The following is a 19,626-nucleotide window of genomic DNA, read 5'->3' as shown; positions in this document are numbered from 1 at the left end:
CATCATGTTTTAGCGTGTCCCCTCTCCAGTTGTGGACCAGCTTCTGTAGCACGTTGATGGTGGTTCCAATAACAACCACTATCATGACGCTCTTCAAAAAGGCGAAGACTAACGAACAAGAGAAGATTGATGAGGAAGAGAAGGAAACGATTGCTAACGCTGTTCGAAAGTTCAATAGAATAAGTATGTGGATGACGTTAAATTTGGTTCAAAGAGTTTGACGACAAAGGCCCAAATTTAGAGATAATACTTGCACTGTGCGGTAAAACATACCCTGAATTGCAAATGTATGGCAGAGGCAAATTTTTCGAAAAAAAAAATTGATGCAGAAAACGCAGAAGTAATACCACGCTTTCGCATAGCATCAAGGTATTACTTCTGCGTTGTCTGATTACGGTGGTGGAGATCCTCTACGTTGTGAAGGTCGCCTGACAAGTTGTGCGCTTGCGCACCAGTGTACCTTGACCACAATATACCCCGTGAAACCACTGAGCTCCTGTAGCTCAGTTGGTAGAGCGTTGGGCCTGGTTAGCCCGGGGTCGTGAGTTCAAACCTCACCGGGAGCTTGATTTTTCAGATCTCGCTCCGACTTGTCGGGAAAAGTGGCTGATTCAGCTTGGCTGCAATGCCTTGGCTGCGAAGCCTGTGAACCTTTTGATGCAGAAAAGTTAGTCTAAGAATTAAAGTGCTGATCATTTGACATATTTAGTTGTGCTTAATTCAGAAGTTCCAACCATGTTTAAAATCTTAAGGCTGCGCGTTATAAATTGGACAAAAAACTTCCATATTAACACCAAATGTTCAAAACAATTTCAAAAAATTCAACCTGACTATTTTTCTGATGCAGTATCTCTAAATATTCTTGTTTCGTTGATGCGTTTGAAGCATCTTTCAACAGCACCATTACATTCTCCTCCCATGCACGTCGCAGATAAACGTCATCAACACGCGTCCTCCCTTCCCGACCCATCTGACATCAGAGGTTGTGACGCAGTTTACACCATAAACGCTGATGGGACGATCAACACGCAACCAAATACCGGTGGTGTCGGTGTGCGGAACAGGGTGGCGCAGTGGCCCCACTGGGTGGTTTATATCGCCTGGTTCCTAACATGGGTTGCCGTCATTCTATCCGGTTTCTTTGCAATTCTCTACAGGTAGTGAAGGTTTGCGTCTGGTAATGTTAGGTACTGGGCAATCGGAATTGGGAAATTCCTCTGTTCGAAGAGATCTTTAATTTATATAAATATGCCGTGAAAGCATACATGCTTTTGGTTTCATTTCCACATGTTGTAGATTTCATATATCACACTCGCAATATCAATCCATATTTTAGTTTGCACATATTGACACTTTTTTTATTTAATTATGGGAATAAAATGACAATTTATTTTCCTTTTAGTTTTGAGTGGGGAAGAGAAAAGGCGAACAGGTGGCTTGCAAACATGATGTTGTCCTTCTGGCAGTCCGTACTAATCGTGCAACCAATTAAGGTACAAGTGGAATGCACCGTTTTGATGCGCGGAGCGTTGAATCTTTTACTTGTGTGAATTTCATCAATTTAATTTATTTTAAATATCACGTTGAGATGATAAAAACGTTTTTTTGTTAATTTTTTTATTTTGTAGGGAAATTTTTATTAACACACAAAATATTACGAACGGCTGTACCAGATTGCACGATGGGAATTCTAACTACTTTGCAGGTTATCATACTCGCAATGTTCGTGGCCGCTGTTCTGAAGAAACCTGACCAGAACGCTCTGGACAGCGTCGACCCCAGGGAAGTGAAAGAAGCTGAAAGAAAATTCGTGAATTTGTGCGCCGACAACATTGGTGCGTTTTATCCCTGTTGCGTTGTGTTGTTGAAATACGTTGGTTTCATTATTTAGTTAAAGGGGTCGCTATGTATACATCTTTATCTTGTTGAAGTTCAAAATTCTTTATTTCTCGCGTCAGTGTGAATATATACAGGCTCATGCTTTTCAAAAGTCCGAAGTAATTTCGGAAATGTAAATGTTTTTTTTTTACTAAATTGACACCCATTTTTCAACTTACGATAGCGATAACGCGCTTTTTTTGCCAGAATTATTTTGTTTCCAACTTTTTTTCTTACCATTTTAAGATTTATTGCCTACGTACTTAAATTTGCCTATTTAGTCTTGTTTTCACACAAGTCTTTTCGCAGAGGCTGAACTCCAATCAAAAGAGGCGGACAACCTGGCGGCTCCCAAACCTCCAAGCAAGAGAAAACTTCGCAAGGCCCGGAAGCTCCGGGAGAAGGAGAAGAAGATGTCTCAGATCATTTGGGAGGTGATCTCCTACTTCTTCTACATCATGGTTCTCCTCTTCTTGTGTCACGGAACCAGGGATTCGGTTGGACAGCTCATCAACGAACAGATGAAGAAAACTTTCGTGGATTCGACTTTTGGGCTCAAATCGGTTTGTTTCGTTTATTTTTGCTTATATAATTTCTATTACTTGGGTTTTGTCATTGTCGAGATATGTAGTCTGGGGTTTACACTGATTGTACGCAACGTAATTTGATTCTGGCTTAGTAAAACTCGTGTATAAGCTGCAGACAGATGGCCACTGTTTCGACTAAAAGGTCTCATCAGTGCAACTGGTGTGACTTTCAGACGACTTTGCTAACCAAACGGCCAAGCAAAGACTTCCACTTTGTGGTGACTATGCAATCACCGTCATCCTTTGAGACATTTTAGGTCGAAACAGTGGCCATCTGTCTGCAGCTTATACACAATTCATAATATTGGCTCCACATTGCTTATCATTAGTAAAACTCGTTTGAATCACATACTTTCTTGTTAAACATATATTTAAATATGGAAAAAATATACAATATATACTACGATTATACAGCACCGGATCTATGCTTGAACCAAGATTACCTTAGAACGTGTGTTGACTACATTTCTCATCAAATCCGAGTCACATTTTCTGGTTTCCAATGGTTTTCTTTTTCGTTCCTTACCGCCATGTAAACAAACGCATAAAATACAAATCTCCTCTTGGCCGAAAATAACTTCTGCTTAACGAATACAGGCCAATACAGTGGAACACTTCTGGCGGTTCGTGCGTCATACGGTCCTTCCCAATCTCTACTCGAATGAGTGGTACAACGGTCAGAGAAAAAGTTGGAGGGACAGAAGTTTCCTCACCGACGAACAATCGTTTAGGGTCGGACCTGCGCGACTGCGGCAACTGCGCTTGAAAAGTGGTATTGTATCGTTTTAATAAACCACTATTACGTGGTTATTATATAATATACCTAAATGTGAAAGGCATTCGACGCTTGTATAAATGACCAAACACGGTTATAAGAAAATTGTGATTATCAGCATTTATATACTTGTGATAGGTATCTGTTAAGTGTAGTAGTATAGTGTATATCAAATGACGCGTATTATGTGATGTATATGGCATGATGAGTATTATCTAATCACATGGTGTGTGTCACGTAACTTCTTATCCTAATATTTATGTTACATGGAACTTTTATATAAAATCGGCAATCGATCATCCAATATAAAACCACCAATCAGTTAATAATCAGTTTAAAATAATCAGTACTCATTGAGGTGCTGCATTCGAACCGCAGGCGTAAGTTAAATTATCAAAGTTAGAAACGAAGGCTACATGAAATCCCTGATGAGAAGAGCCATAAAAATAACAATCCGTATGATTTCGTGCAGACAACTGTCCAGTTGTGGGAACAAGTCAGAAGCCGTGTCATGGCTCCTTCTCCATGCGTTTGGAGGAAAGGGGAGATTACCTTCCAGGTTGGAAGAAGAATGACTCCAACTTTGCGGGGGATTTGGAGGACATCGATCCCGCGGATCCCGCTGTGATTGCATGGAAACATAGGAATTGGCGGGAACTGAAAGGGGTACCGTTTATGGGGGAAATCGCCGTTTATCCTGGCGGCGGATATTCCGCTGAACTTGGCGTAAATTACGAGGTAGAGTTTTACTGACACGCCAAGTGGTGCTTGGGGAAATTTGTAGATGTTTCGTTTATTTTGTCACAACGCGCATGTGAATGTTTATGTTCGACCTCTCAACGTTAAGTTAGCCAAATATTTTATATCATAATGGTGAACTGCGGACAGGGCCACTGTTTCGACCCAATAGGTCTCTTTTTAGTGCCGCTATGGTGCGACTTACAACGATCTTGTCAACTAAACATTATTAGATCAATCGCTTCTGCATAGTTTTTGTAACATCACTACAGAGTCAGTACATTGAAATAATTCCCAAACCTATAGTTTTTTTATCCACTATATCAAAAAACAATTGCCGAACTTTTAGTAAAACTATTTCTTTATCGAATATTATGTGAATTTTTGACTCTCAATAAACACAGTTCAAGTTGCCAAAACAATCCCTTTCTGTCCACAAACAGTCCGGAGTACAAGTTGTCGACTCGCTCTTCCGCGATGCTTGGATCGACCATCAGACCCGGGCCGTTTTTACAGAGTTCACTGCGTACAACCCCAATGTCAACCTATTCACATGCGTGCAACTCGTCACTGAATTTCCGCCAGTGGGCGCCGCTGTGACATTCACGTCGATCGTTACGTTCAGGCTTTATCAGTACTTGGGGGCTTACGGAACTGTGATGGTGATAGCACAGGCGAGGCAAAATACACTATGTTTTTTGTAATCATGGCTTAAATAGAATTTCGTTAAAGCAGTAATTTGTATGTGTAACTATCTTGATAAAAATACTCATCGGGACTTTTTGTTTGACATATTTAAGGCCAAGAATTTGGCGTGAAAAAATATAGAAGGCAATTTCGGTAAATTGTAAGTTGTTTTTCTCAGATAATATTCGTCCTCCATCTTTTCCACTCGACTTACACCAGCATCCGCACGGTGGTGCGCAAGAGGCGACACTTTTTCGAAGATCCGTGGGATTTCTTTGACGTCATGATCACGTGCATGGATTGGGCGATCGCATCGTTGTACGTGTTTCGCGTCGTACTCACCAACATAACCATCAATGCCTTCCACGAAAATAAACGTAAGTCTTCTGCTTTCACCGCACCCGGTGAAAAGCCTAGGTATGGTGAACTTCTTCCTTTTTCTGTAACTTCATCTGGCAATTGGTGTCCTCTACTATAAAGATTTGTAAAGTTGTTCATGAAATCATGATGTATGAAATGATGTGTTGTTTATTTGTTATATGGTGAAATTTACCGCCAAAACGTTTTTACGTCACTAATTTCAGTCCATAACGCTTCCGTATTAATTCTCGTTGTATACAGTAATAAACAGTAAAGCCGTAACTCTTCTTATTTAACTGCTCCTTCCTAAATTGAGAAAAATTGCTTTTCCAAACTTTTGTAACACAAGCTTTCTGGGGAGGTACTCATAGCTTAGGTTTGACTACAGCTAATGCCCAGATACTAGAAAACAGCATTTATTTAGTTACGTTTGAAACGTTTAGTGCTTTTTTGTACAATAAACGGTCCACAAATTAAATTACTTTACCAATTTTGTTTATCACAAGCTAATTTGCCACCTATCACGTACAGGTACGAAAATATCGAACTTTTTGTTTTCAGGAAAGTTCGTGAATTTTCAACAAGTGATGACCGTCGACTCCATGGTGGCAAACGCTCTCGCACTTTCGGCATTTTTCGGAATTGTTCGGTTTCTCAAGCTGCTACGCTTCAATAGAAAAACAGGAATGCTCGCGGCAGTGATGCGCAACAGCGCCAAGCAGTGGCCAGGATTCCTTCTGCTGGCTCTTGTATTCTTCATTGCGTTTGCACACATAGGGTGGGTATGAGTTTGCACGCATTAAATCCGTTGTAACGTATCATGTATGCGCGGCCCCACCTGGGCCCATAACAGTCCAAGGGACTCATGAAATTCAAAAGGAGAAATGTCCTTGTTTGCTTTCAACAATCTCGCGTGATCTCTTTAAGAAAGGTTCTCGCTCGGCACATTTTCTACTTACCGGCCCTGTGTATATATTTGGTTCATGTTGTTTGAACCGACGTAACTGGACTGGTGTATTTTAAGCGTTATTTTGTAATCTCACTGAACTCTCCAGACGAAGTTATTAAGGTTACATTGGTGTCGTTTCTTGTTGTCACTAATTAGATGACCAAAAGTGAGTTAAACGTCATGTTTTAATTGTGTAGGTACCTGATCTTCTGCCCATATTTGGACGATTTCAGAAATATCGTCACCACCGTGGAAACGATGTTCTCAACCATGATGGGTAAAAATATCTTCGTTATCATTTGACGTCAAATCCAAGCCTTACTCATCATCAGCATAACAATTCTAATCCCATATTTCCACAGGTCGACCCATTTACAAGGACTTGCGGAATCTCTACCGCGTGTTCGGCCCCACCTTCTACTTCATCTTCTGCTTCACGTCATCATTCGTTATTCTCAACGTCCTCATAGCCATCATAAACGAGTCGTACGGGATTACCCTGGAGGGGGTTTCCCAAACCAAAAACGAATACGAGATGATCGATTTCATGCTGAAAAGATTTGCGAAGTGGACAGGAATCTCGATGTTTCATTCACAAAAAGGTTGGTTCGTTTTTTTTTGAAACGCCGTTTTTACTGTATTAGTCTAAATATACGTTTCTAATTTTAAAGTATTCTGTTGCTTTCCAGAGAAAAAGGTAAAACCACCTCGAGTTTCTGGAGAAGATGCACCGCTCCCACCCCTGCCATGTAAGAATGCATTGGTTTGAAAATAATTTATGTGCTTCGATTTCGAAATATTGAAACCAGTAAATTTATGAAAGTTTAATCTTAAGACGTTTGTATGAAAAGACGTTAATCTCTAGAAGGGTTTCATGACAATAAATTACCAAATTAAAGCAATTAATTTGCAAAATAAAGCAATGCAAATTAACATTGCATAATGTTCGCATGGTACGATAGACCTAAAATAACCCGAAAAAATGTTTACGTCTCCAATGTTATTTTATTTGTTTCGTTTAACTCGTAATGTATAATTCACATGTGTGCAGACAAGATCGAAACCAGCGAAAACCAACAAATACTGAACGTGCAGAAGCAACTCGACAAATATCTTTACGCCTTAGAAACGAAGTACAGCAAATATGTCACGGTTGAAGAGTTACGGGATGAGGTCGTGGGAGAGGTGAGATTGACTGCTTTTGTGCGGGAATCTTAGCATTGAATTAATGACAATTGCCCAAATGGAAACCATATGTGTTTTTAGCTTAATTATAGTCAAGAATCACACGGGAAAAGTACTTTACTAGAAAAGCATAAAATATGAAGATTAGATTTTAAAAATCAGATTTTTTTCGAAAAAAACACTCAGCAACCCCTTTATCCCCAAAGACACCATAGTTTATAAACTAACAACAATACTTGTTTCAGATGTCAAAAATACCGGACGGAGCTCAGAACAGTGAGTAAAAACAAAATAAAGTTCGTTCCTGTGGTCAGCTTCACGATAAACATTTTTGGTTCTAAGCTCCCGCCCACCCCGTTAACATCAAGTGTAATCTGCTTATGGCAGGAGAATAAAATTATGATTGTGTTTATGGTTTTAAAATGTAGGCGTGGAAACATACATTTTACTAATTGCTCATCATGTGCAGATCCGCATCGTCGACGTAATATGAAGTCACGTAGTACGATTGGTGGAGGGCAAAGATGAGAAGAAGTGTTATAATCGTATTTCGTCATACATGTGCTTTGTGTTGTAATTAACCTGTAAAAAGGTGTATTGAATATGTTTGCGGTAAATCCGACAAAACGATTTATTTTGGAAGTAAACCATCAAATCGTTAAGAATGGCCGCACAAACCAATCCAACATTAACGTAAAATAACTTTGAAAAAGAATGTATTCGTGGTGTTGTACTTGTGAAAAAAAAATATTTGTTCTGAATAAAGAAGCAGTTATTGTTGTTCAATATGACGGTTTGCTATTTCCAAGACTTTAGGAAAAAACAACAAAACAATAGCTTGAGAAAACAGAAAGGTTTCATTCGGAAAACTAATACCAAAAGCATCGCAAAACTGATAGACAGCTAAAACCGGATTGGAAGTTCATTTAAACGGATTGTTAAGATTACTTCTGCCAAAAACAATGAATTTTTCGTTCTGCCAAACATGGGGAAAAAAGAAAGACATTATTTCTCCAAAACTCACCACACAAATTGAAGTCTTATATGTGCAAAAGAGCCATAATAGTCATTAAGAGCTGCAGACAGGTGTACACACTGTTTCGACCTGTATGGTCTCATCAGTGCAGCTGATTTGGGTGAAAGCCGAGCCGATAGCGCTACTGGGTCCCAAACAGTTATTTGGCCATAGTGCGCTCCACGTGGTTCGTCTATGTTGACTGGTACCTAGTTTGGTACCCAACATAGACGATTGGCCGAAAGTTGAAATCTGTGCCAGCCCAAATTGAAATCAGAAATAACAGAGAAAGGTGTTTTCTTCAAAAATACAACACAAATTTAATGTCTAAAACCGATTTAGAGGTTCTATAGGTTGCTGAAACTTGCTCCAACCGGTTTGAGTAAATATTCTGTTAAATTTGACGTGGAACCGGAAATTTTTGTGTCGGCCCAGGCTAAGATCTAAAAAACACACAGGAATGGCATAAAGGGACTTTTTTGCCAAAGTTCAACCAACGCCACACTTGCACACTAAAATTCCCTGTGTTGCCAGGTAAAATCCTTCGTTTTTAGGGCAACCCTATTCATTCACCAATAAAATTTTATAACAAAACATAAGTGAAGTTTTTTAAATCTATCGCGAGTGAAAGAAAGAATAAATATTGTAAAAATATTCCAACAATTTCCATACGTTTTATGGGACCATAGTTATGTTGGTAAAAGTAACTCAATTCGACTACTCATCCGTAACTTTGACGCGCGCGGTAAATTGTTATGACGTCACGTCCAATCAGCGTTCTTTCGAAATCTCGTGGAGTTCTCGAACAAAGACATTTGAAGGTTACGTTGTTAGCGAACGGAGGTGGAGGTTGTGTGGCAAAAGGTAAGCATCCTATTTTCAAATAAGAAACTAGGCTTAATTTAACAGTATTTTGTTTGATATATTTAATGAACATAGTCATAGACTCTGTATTTATCGTTATCTATGTTACGTGGCAAAGTTACTAATGTGTGAGGAAGAGCTGAATAATCCCAATGCAAAGCGTGTTACTACGTATGAAATAAATTGTTATTTAATGTATTTTTTTTATCAGATCTCTCGGATCGAAGCAGGAATTTCCACTGCTTTGTGGAAAGACTTCAGACAATCCACGCCCACAAGAAAATATTCTGCAAATTGAGGTAATTTTGTCAAAATAGTGAATTATCAATTTTCATGTTTCTCCAATTTGAGCTCCCGTGTTTTCCAAATAGCTGCAAACAACGTCTTGGTAAAGCGCGATATAATACTAAATACTCGGGCACTTGTAGTAGTTTGATTGCTGTGTAGAGCCGCTATAGCGCGTGTGTCGCAACAAGAAGCGCTTTTGTGGCGTAACAATCAGCGCTTCTGTGGCACGCCTGCAGAGCTGTTCAGCCACGTGGTTGTAATTCGGGCAATTGGCATTTTTATAATTTATCTTGTTGAGATCAGTGCGGTGAAGCAATTTGTGAATGATTGTTTTTTTGCAGCAGACCTTCAGTTTCGTCACCAAACGGGGATGGGAACAGCACTGGAACTTTACTACGCTGGGACTTTACGCTGGGAAAACCATTCGGACATTTGACGTTTTGACATTTATTGTCAATGCGCGCTTTGCGCCTCCATGCGGTTGCATGATGAAAGGTTTATAGCAGAACAGTTAGCGCAGTTTATAGTTAAACTACAAACACATTTAAGTCAGTTGTAAGTCTTTAAACGGTGGTCGTTGATGTTGGTTGAATGCATAAAATATGTTTATAAGTCAGTGCACGGGCTTTTAAACATATATTCAAGCCATTTCAAGCTGCCACAAGGTAAAATATTTATCAACAAGGCAGTTTCTGAGCAGACTTTACAGCCTAAAAATGTCAGGTTAGTTAATGGTTGACACGAAACTTAGCAAGTCGTTTGCAAAGTGAAACTAATTAGCATGTAGTCACAGAGGTGATACAAGGAGTTCGTCTGCAACCGCCCTTTTGTGTCTCTTCTCACTCATTTTTACAAATTGTAAACGCGCGCGACGGGAAGGACTTTTGCGCAACGTATGTGACGTCACAATCAACTGATCGCTGTTCTAATCGACGTCACGAACAACACTGCGCCCCTTCAAACGTACAAGGAACGTCATCCACTCTGACATCATCGCCAAGCCAATATACAAAGTCCTGAAGTAAAGAAAGAAGCTACAAAGTGGATGAAACGACTTCAAGTGGTCCAAGGTATGTTGGTAATTTACAAACAGTTCAATTAAATATTTATAATAAAAAAGCTTGGTAGTTTTTTGTCGTTGGTCCTGGTGACACAGTAAATTCAATAAAATATTTAACGCCATGTCAGCACACGTTTTGTTTTGTTGTGATGGTTTTTGTGACGTCTTGTACACATTTTGGGATTAGTTGTTTTCATGCAGATTCATATCGTGGAAGGCAAAGTAAATTATCCCAACCAACCAACTAACCATCCTTCACCAACCAACCATCCTTCACCAACCAACCATCCTTCACCACATCAACCAACCAACTAACCATCCTTCACCAACCATCCACAACTTCAATTATTTACCAGTCTGTTACTAAGAGTCGGCCGTGTGATTCTCCCGGGGTGGCAAAATTTAGGCTTAACTTAGGCTAACTCGCATAGGGTGAGTGACCTGCTCTCCCCCAATTCTCCCGGGTCTCTAAAAACTTTTCTCTCCCCCTACTAAAGTCCTTCACACAATAATTGGGCGGCGGAGCGGGTCCAAGTCGCTAGGAGTGCCACCATTCAGTTATTGCCCTAGGTTTACAACTACGATGGCGCTCTTTTAATTAAGGGTAACGTAGATAAAGTAGGTTACATTTTTGGGTTCGCGCGCCACTAGGGACCTTAGTTTATTTCGATCTCTTAGCTAAGCGTGGCGCGTTGTTAAATGGCCTTAGTTTTAAATGTAGGTGGCGCTTAGAACCACTTGGCACGGCCTTCCACCGCATTGCACTGGCCGCGGTGCAGGCTGACCAAGTAGGGACACCCGCTACTCCGACTGCATGAAATGCCATTAACGTTATTGCAACGGCGTTCAGTTTTGGCACGTAGTGTAGAAGGGGCCGGCATAGCATTGCTCCCGAACGGTTGGCGAGCCACCATTTTAGGACGCAATTTCCATTAGATAAAATTGTTATTCCACCACCACAGCGTTGTCAATCCTTGCGTCGGGAGGGGGGTCTCGATGGGCAAGGGTCAGTGATTTGGGTGATTTTCAGTTATACGCTTTTAAAGTCGCTGGCCCTTTTTAAACCTCTGTTGCGCCTATGTTAAACGTAAAAATAGGGAGCGGTGTTTGAGCGTTCGGGTTTTGGCCAGATCATTTTTCTGGAGGCGTGTACATGTGGGAAGCGACTTTGTATAAAGGGGATAAGGGTGTAAAGTATTTTTTGTTTTCATTTCAAACATTTTTTAACGAATTTTAATGTGTGTACATGTCCTTCTTGATCTGGTCATGCCCTTGTTTGTATTTTTGCCCCTCACTTATTTTTAGCTTAACTTAACTTAGTTCTAATCAATCTTCGATTTTCGGTTTTGTCGCTTTGGGGGAATCACCACTGAACAACTGGGCGGGCGACGTTCTGTAAGAACTCCCGTTTGTCCAAGTATTCTGTGGTTAAAAGCACACCGACTCAACTTTTACTTTGTTGCTAGGCCTAAGTGACGCTAATATCCAGATCAGTCAGTTCGAGGCAAGATTCTATTACTATTGTTTACTTCGCGCCCCCTCAGGGACGTCGGCGGTTCCACTAAAATTTATGTTACAGAAGCCGTTTTCGACCATATATCAGAAGACTGGATTTTCCTCAAGCTTCGTATAAAATTACGCATAATTAAAATTGTATTTTTTTGTGGGTTACCAATACCTAATAACCGTTGAGAAACATGGAGAAAAAATGAGTCCAAAGATTCTTGGATGTAATAATTTATCAAAACAAACCTAATGAACCCGCCAAAGTAAAATATGTGCTTGTTGTGTTCGTATTTACGTTTCTTTGTCGTTTTCCTCTCCAAGCAAATTACTGATACATCATTTCTATCCTTTTCACTTCCATGAATATTCAGACCAGTTCTCGGGGGGTGTTGTACCTTACTAGATCAGCCGAACAGAGTGGTTACTTTGTTGTGTTGTTTGGGTTGTGATACTATATACGCGTTTCTAACGTAGTGGACCGCCGTCGTCAGTGTTACGAGATTTACAGAAAAGCATTTAGAAGTAGAGACAGGCTGGCAGGTTTTCAGAATGTGGTTTGTTTAAAACGTTGGCTACGTGTTCATTTTGTGTAAACAATCTGTTCCTTGTTTTATTAAGTTAGCTCAAAATTAACGACTTGTTTTGTTTTGCAGACTTCGTTACGTGGGCTTTGAATACCCACCAATATATGACGCCCAATCCGGGCCAGTCTGTTTTCCTCGTTTCGGCCGTGGTTCTGCGCCGAACGAGGGTCTCTCTACTGACTTAGAGGAGACCCACCGCGAGGGTTGGTACCTTGACGTGGTGCGGTGGCTTTTAAACCAAGTCCAACTCCGCAGAACCAAATAATAAACCAGTACCAATGCGAAGTAGTCACTCCTCCAGCCATAATTTTTTAAATATTTTGAACGCAACCTGGGATTGCGAACGTTGCCACAAGATGTCCAGCTGTGAAGCTGGCGCGACTTTCGCGTGCTTGCATTTGGTTTGAATCAAACGAACAGAAACGCATGTAGAGGGATTGCGCTGGAAGACGGTTTTGAGATTTAAATCTGTGGTAAAAGTAGGAATTTTTATTACCGAATGGTACAACAAAAGTGGTGTGTTTGTGTCGCCAAGGAAACCGACAATTGCAGTGGAAATTTTTGACATATTAAATAACATTTCTCGCGTTACACCAGAACCCGCCTCACGGCTCAAAGTTTGAGAAACCCTGCAGTAGATGACGTTTCACTTAAGTGATCCCAGTCTTCCAAATTCTATGTACAATTTTATTGTTTCTAAAGCAGACACGATAACTTTTCTTTTATTCACCTCGTGGTTGAAGAGAACAGAGCACTTGCAAAAGCGATTGGTCAGAAATGAAATGAAATGACAAAGCAAGCGGAGTTTGTGAACAGAGTCACCACACTGATACGTTGTCGCCAGCATTAGCACGGTCGTCCCTAGTGACGTAGCATGGCTATCTTGCACACATTTATGGTGGTAATTACCAAATCCTTGCAGTTAAACGTAAAAATATGCTGGGCACGGCTCCGGGAAGAAATTGTGTTTTTTTTGCGACGATGTTACAACTATTAAAGATTTATTCGAATTAAAAGGTTTTGAAATTTCCCTAAATGCTCAAAATCAGGGTTTCACAAACTTTTTGGGCAGCGGAAAATTTTTACTCATTTATTTTGGGCAGAGTTTGTTGGCCCAAAGATTCCGAATTACTCGACTTGCTCTTGCGTTTCACAAATTTCTCTACAATCTACTTTATAGTTTAATGTTCAACAACTCGGCACTCAATTTAGTTTGGTGTAATCGCACAATCACCTGTAACTCTGGCAAATACGACCTTAACCTTATTAGAGCAGCAACTTCACCGTCGATAAGTATGAATTCCTAAAGTGTTTGTAAAGCTTACGAAACCACTCTAGTTATGAATCACTGCAGTGAGTGCTGCTTACGCACTGTATGAAGCGTACCAATTGTTTTTGAGATATTTTTACGGACCACGCACGCCGGTTTGGGTACCCCTGGTCTAAATGACCTAGGTTTCACTTTCATTTTCCTAAAACTCAATTTATTTGTTTGGTTAGTCACTTTTGAGGACTGAACTTCCTGGGACCATTTCTTTTTTTTGTAGTTTTGATTGTTAACAATGGCGGGAGTAGGTACTTTGGATTAGATTTTGGGAGCGCATTTTTATTTCTCAGATACATACGGCCTATGCAGAGGATTCATGTTTGGTTGGGCAGACTATATTAATAGGAGCTGTAACAGCGAAAAGTTGCCCCCTAACATTTATTTAATATTTTTTGCCAATAGAAATCTTGCACGTGTTAACACGACATTTAAACGATCCGTTTGGCCCCTCGTATGTGTCAAACTAGTAACAATTTGTATCTGTTTCAAGTAGCAACAATCCTTATTATATTCTATTTGAATAAGGAATTAGGAGTTAAATTAACCGAACAATTTATAACACGCGGTGAAGTTTCTTAAAGTCACAAGTATTCGGTGAGTGTTTGCAATGACGTCTCATTACTTCAGTGTGTTTTTGTTATAAACTCTTTTTCTGTTTCTTACAGAAAACGCATGTACGCATTTGCATGTACACATGTATCTGTGCTCTCAAGTCGATCAATATATCCTTGATGATAGTACATGTTGTTTGAGATACTTATAGTTGATTAGTTTTCGCCGCTAAGACAGTGAATATACTGTTAAACACAGTGACTGTTTTAGACAAAAATACGGCAGTCACATGAGCCACATGTGAGTCTTTAACACTTTCTTATGGCTCCGTTAAGACGGCCAGCACATTCTGAAAAAAACTTTAATGTAAGTTTATATAAGGAACACTTCAAAGATATATTGCACTTGGCTGTTCTTGCAGGTTTTGCAAGTTCACAGAAAACGTTTATTACGCAGCAATGTGCCATTATTTCTGATCATTGGTTCTTCGTTAAATAATAACAAATAAGAAACCATTCTTGGCTGTTTCTGTATGTTTTGTAAGAACGTGTGTGTGACGTTAATTATAGCGCGAAAAGGTGAAAATAATATTAACCAACTTTTGTTTTTGTGGCTCCCAACCTGTTTACTTAGAGCAGTGTCCGAGTGTGACTGGCTCTTGCCAAAGGTTGCCGACCTTGTAGTAATAATAAAGGCTGCCAAACTATCATCCAACGAAAACCAGTAAAGAAAGGGGCTGAGGGAAAAACAACATAAAAATACAGTAAGCCTGGTGATACCGACATATTTTTGGTCAGATGCGAAAAATTACTCTCACATTGGGCGGACTATGAGATGAAGATTGGTTTCGCTTGAATGTACCTGGTAACTTCGCCGCAGTTTCAAGGAAATGCATCGGAGAAAGTGGTGATCTCGGCTGTTTTGTAGCCTTTTTAATTTTATTTTGGACGTTGGCACAACTACTAAAATATTTCTGCAAACATATTCGGACAAAACATCAGTCGTCAGGCGGATACAAGGGGCAGAGTTATCGACGGCATGTGTAAATTTTACCGCAGGACCTACCGAGGTCCAAATCATAGGTTTTATGCCAAAAAAATCATACCAGTGGCAATATTACACAGGGACGAACCAAGCAACTGGTCCATACTTTATTTACTATAGTGGCTGTTATGGGAAACAAACATACAAGCTTGCAATGTTTTGAAAAAAACTGATTTTACCTTTTAGTTTTATCTTAAAAGTTTTATATGGAAGATTTATCAGTAACTTTGCGAGAAAAAGGCAAACGATTTTCATTGATCACGAGATATGATCCATCAAGCAAGTGCTGCAAACATATCAACACTTTTCTTACAATGATGTAATTAGAAATTGTTGCAACAGGAGATGTAGTAGAACAGGATAAAACGTACAGCAACTATGAGTGTCCTAGTTTGGTAATGCATGAACATGCCACATATGAAAACGTGTGTGTGTGGATAAATACAGCACATGTGAAAACATACTATAGCATGACGACACCCCAAATTTTTCTACCACACAGTAACAGTACAAAAATGGCAACGTTGTTATAATTTACAACAACGAAATTACTTTATGTCAAACAAGGCACCAGCACAAGATTAACAAACAGAACTATGGCACGTCTTCAATTATGTTTTGGCCATAATCCGAAAAAACAGGAAGGGAGTTTTTTCGAAAATCGACCGAAAGTTTCACGTCACCAATTCCGGTTTAAACCGGTTTAGGGGTTCGAGAGGCTGCTGAAACCGGCCCCAACCGGTTTGAAACGGGAATATTCCGGCGATATCCGGGTGAAACCGGGCAATTTTTAGCCTTGGTGTTTTTTCGAAAATCGACCGAAAGTTTCACGTCACCAATTCCGGTTTGAACCGGTTTGGGGGTTCGAGAGGCTCCTGCAACCGGCCCCAACCGGTTTGAAACGGGAATATTCCGGCAATTTCCGGGTGAAACCGGGCAATTTTGTTTTGGCCCAAATCCGAAAAAACGGAAAGGGGTTAGCCTTGGTGTTTTTTCGAAAATCGACCGAAAGTTTCACGTCACCAATTCCGGTATAAACCGGTTTGGGGGTTCGAGAGGCTGCTGAAACCGGCCCCAACCGGTTTGAAACAGGAATATTCCGGCAATTTCCGGGGGAAACCGGACATTTTTGTTTTGGCCCAAATCCGAAAAAACGGAAAGGTAGCCTTGGTGTTTTTTCGAAAATCGACCGAAAGTTTCACGTCACCAATTCCGGTTTAAAGCGGTTTGGGGGTTCGAGAGGGTGCTGAAACCGGCCCCAACCGGTTTGAAACAGGAATATTCCGGCAATTTCCGGGTGAAACCGGACAATTTTGTTTTGGCCCAAATCCGAAAAAACGGAAAGGGGTTAGCCTTGGTGTTTTTTCGAAAATCGACCGAAAGTTTCACGTCACCAATTCCGGTATAAACCGGTTTGGGGGTTCGAGAGGCTGCTGAAACCGGCCCCAACCGGTTTGAAACAGGAATATTCCGGCAATTTCCGGGTGAAACCGGACAATTTTGTTTTGGCCCAAATCCGAAAAAACGGAAAGGGGTTATAGCCTTGGTGTTTTTTCGAAAATCGACCGAAAGTTTCACGTCACCAATTCCGGTTTAAACCGGTTTGGGGGTTCGAGAGGCTGCGGAAACCGGCCCCAACCGGTTTGAAACAGGAATATTCCGGCAATTTCCGGGGGAAACCGGACAATTTTGTTTTGGCCCAAATCCGAAAAAACGGAAAGGTAGCCTTGGTGTTTTTTCGAAAATCGACCGAAAGTTTCACGTCACCAATTCCGGTATAAACCGGTTTGGGGGTTCGAGAGGCTGCTGAAACCGGCCCCAACCGGTTTGAAACAGGAATATTCCGGCAATTTCCGGGTGAAACCGGACAATTTTGTTTTGGCCCAAATCCGAAAAAACGGAAAGGTAGCCTTGGTGTTTTTTCGAAAATCGACCGAAAGTTTCACGTCACCAATTCCGGTTTAAACCGGTTTGGGGGTTCGAGAGGCTGCTGAAACCGGCCCCAACCGGTTTGAAACAGGAATATTCCGGCAATTTCCGGGTGAAACCGGACAATTTTGTTTTGGCCCAAATCCGAAAAAACGGAAAGGGGTTAGCCTTGGTGTTTTTTCGAAAATCGACCGAAAGTTTCACGTCACCAATTCCGGTATAAACCGGTTTGGGGGTTCGAGAGGCTGCTGAAACCGGCCCCAACCGGTTTGAAACAGGAATATTCCGGCAATTTCCGGGTGAAACCGGACAATTTTGTTTTGGCCCAAATCCGAAAAAACGAAAAGGGGTTAGCCTTGGTGTTTTTTCGAAAATCGACCGAAAGTTTCACGTCACCAATTCCGGTTTAAACCGGTTTGGGGGTTCGAGAGGCTGCTGAAACCGGCCCCAACCGGTTTGGAAAAGGAATATTCCGGCGATTTCCGGGTTAAACCGGGCAATTTTGTTTTGGCCCAAATCCGAAAAAACGAAAAGGGGTTAGCCTTGGTGTTTTTTCGAAAATCGACCGAAAGTTTCACGTCACCAATTCCGGTTTAAACCGGTTTGGGGGTTCGAGAGGCTGCTGCAACCGGCCCCAACCGGTTTGAAACGGGAATATTCCGGTAATTTCCGGGTGAAACCGGGCAATTTTGTTTTGGCCCAAATCCGAAAAAACGGAAAGGGGTTAGCCTTGGTGTTTTTTCGAAAATCGACCGAAAGTTTCACGTCACCAATTCCGGTATAAACCGGTTTGGGGGTTCGAGAGGCTGCTGAAACCGGCCCCAACCGGTTTGAAACAGGAATATTCCGGCAATTTCCGGGGGAAACCGGACATTTTTGTTTTGGCCCAAATCCGAAAAAACGGAAAGGTAGCCTTGGTGTTTTTTCGAAAATCGACCGAAAGTTTCACGTCACCAATTCCGGTTTAAACCGGTTTGGGGGTTCGAGAGGCTGCTGAAACCGGCCCCAACCGGTTTGGAAAAGGAATATTCCGGCAATTTCCGGGTTAAACCGGGCAATTTTGTTTTGGCCCAAATCCGAAAAAACGAAAAGGGGTTAGCCTTGGTGTTTTTTCGAAAATCGACCGAAAGTTTCACGTCACCAATTCCGGTTTAAACCGGTTTGGGGGTTCGAGAGGCTGCTGCAACCGGCCCCAACCGGTTTGAAACGGGAATATTCCGGTAATTTCCGGGTGAAACCGGGCAATTTTGTTTTGGCCCAAATCCGAAAAAACGGAAAGGGGTTAGCCTTGGTGTTTTTTCGAAAATCGACCGAAAGTTTCACGTCACCAATTCCGGTTTAAACCGGTTTAGGGCTTCGAGAGGCTGCCGAAACCGGCCCCAACCGGTTTGGAAAAGGAATATTCCGGCGATTTCCGGGTGAAACCGGGCAATTTTGTTTTGGCCCAAATCCGAAAAAACGGAAAGGGGTTAGCCTTGGTGTTTTTTCGAAAATCGACCGAAAGTTTCACGTCACCAATTCCGGTATAAACCGGTTTGGGGGTTCGAGAGGCTGCTGAAACCGGCCCCAACCGGTTTGAAACAGGAATATTCCGGCAATTTCCGGGTGAAACCGGATAATTTTGTTTTGGCCCAAATCCGAAAAAACGGATTTTTCGAAAATCGACCGAAAGTTTCACGTCACCAATTCCGGTTTAAACCGGTTTGGGGGTTCGAGAGGCTGCTGAAACCGGCCCAACCGGTTTGAAACAGGAATATTCCGGCAATTTCCGGGTGAAACCGGACAATTTTGTTTTGGCCCAAATCCGAAAAAACGGAAAGGAGTTAGCCTTGGTGTTTTTTCGAAAATCGACCGAAAGTTTCACGTCACCAATTCCGGTATAAACCGGTTTGGGGGTTCGAGAGGCTGCCGAAACCGGCCCCAACCGGTTTGAAAGAGGAATATTCCGGCAATTTCCGGGTGAAACCGGACAATTTTGTTTTGGCCCAAATCCGAAAAAACGGAAAGGTAGCCTTGGTGTTTTTTCGAAAATCGACCGAAAGTTTCACGTCACCAATTCCGGTTTAAACCGGTTTGGGGGTTCGAGAGGCTGCCGAAACCGGCCCCAACCGGTTTGAAATAGGAATATTCCGGCAATTTCCGGGGGAAACCGGACAATTTTGTTTTGGCCCAAATCCGAAAAAACGGAAAGGGGTTAGCCTTGGTGTTTTTTCGAAAATCGACCGAAAGTTTCACGTCACCAACTCCGGTTTAAACCGGTTTGGGGGTTCGAGAGGCTGCTGAAACCGGCCCCAACCG

The 19,626-nt window shown here is 41.4% G+C and overlaps 1 protein-coding gene across 1 annotated transcript in view; it reads left to right on the top strand.

The window, feature by feature from the left end:
* The window catches only part of LOC145910763 (uncharacterized), a 44,171-nt gene extending 36,484 nt beyond the window's left edge, over positions 1-7,687 (top strand). Inside the window, exons 66-81 of the mRNA XM_082997967.1 lie at positions 14-183; positions 932-1,157; positions 1,403-1,493; positions 1,706-1,835; positions 2,188-2,441; positions 3,063-3,237; positions 3,713-3,978; positions 4,422-4,652; positions 4,844-5,042; positions 5,587-5,803; positions 6,172-6,251; positions 6,337-6,576; positions 6,664-6,723; positions 7,026-7,159; positions 7,405-7,435; positions 7,629-7,687. Of these exons, the coding sequence (XP_082854093.1) occupies positions 14-183; positions 932-1,157; positions 1,403-1,493; positions 1,706-1,835; positions 2,188-2,441; positions 3,063-3,237; positions 3,713-3,978; positions 4,422-4,652; positions 4,844-5,042; positions 5,587-5,803; positions 6,172-6,251; positions 6,337-6,576; positions 6,664-6,723; positions 7,026-7,159; positions 7,405-7,435; positions 7,629-7,687 (2,563 nt within the window). The remainder of the gene's footprint in view (positions 1-13; positions 184-931; positions 1,158-1,402; positions 1,494-1,705; positions 1,836-2,187; positions 2,442-3,062; positions 3,238-3,712; positions 3,979-4,421; positions 4,653-4,843; positions 5,043-5,586; positions 5,804-6,171; positions 6,252-6,336; positions 6,577-6,663; positions 6,724-7,025; positions 7,160-7,404; positions 7,436-7,628) is intronic.
* The last annotated feature ends 11,939 nt before the right edge of the window (positions 7,688-19,626 follow it).

Source organism: Ascidia mentula, chromosome 8 (genome assembly GCF_947561715.1).
Source record: "Ascidia mentula chromosome 8, kaAscMent1.1, whole genome shotgun sequence".
NCBI lineage: Eukaryota > Metazoa > Chordata > Ascidiacea > Phlebobranchia > Ascidiidae > Ascidia > Ascidia mentula.
The sequence above is the reverse complement of the archived record's forward strand: the minus strand, read 5'-3'. Positions and strand labels throughout refer to the sequence as shown.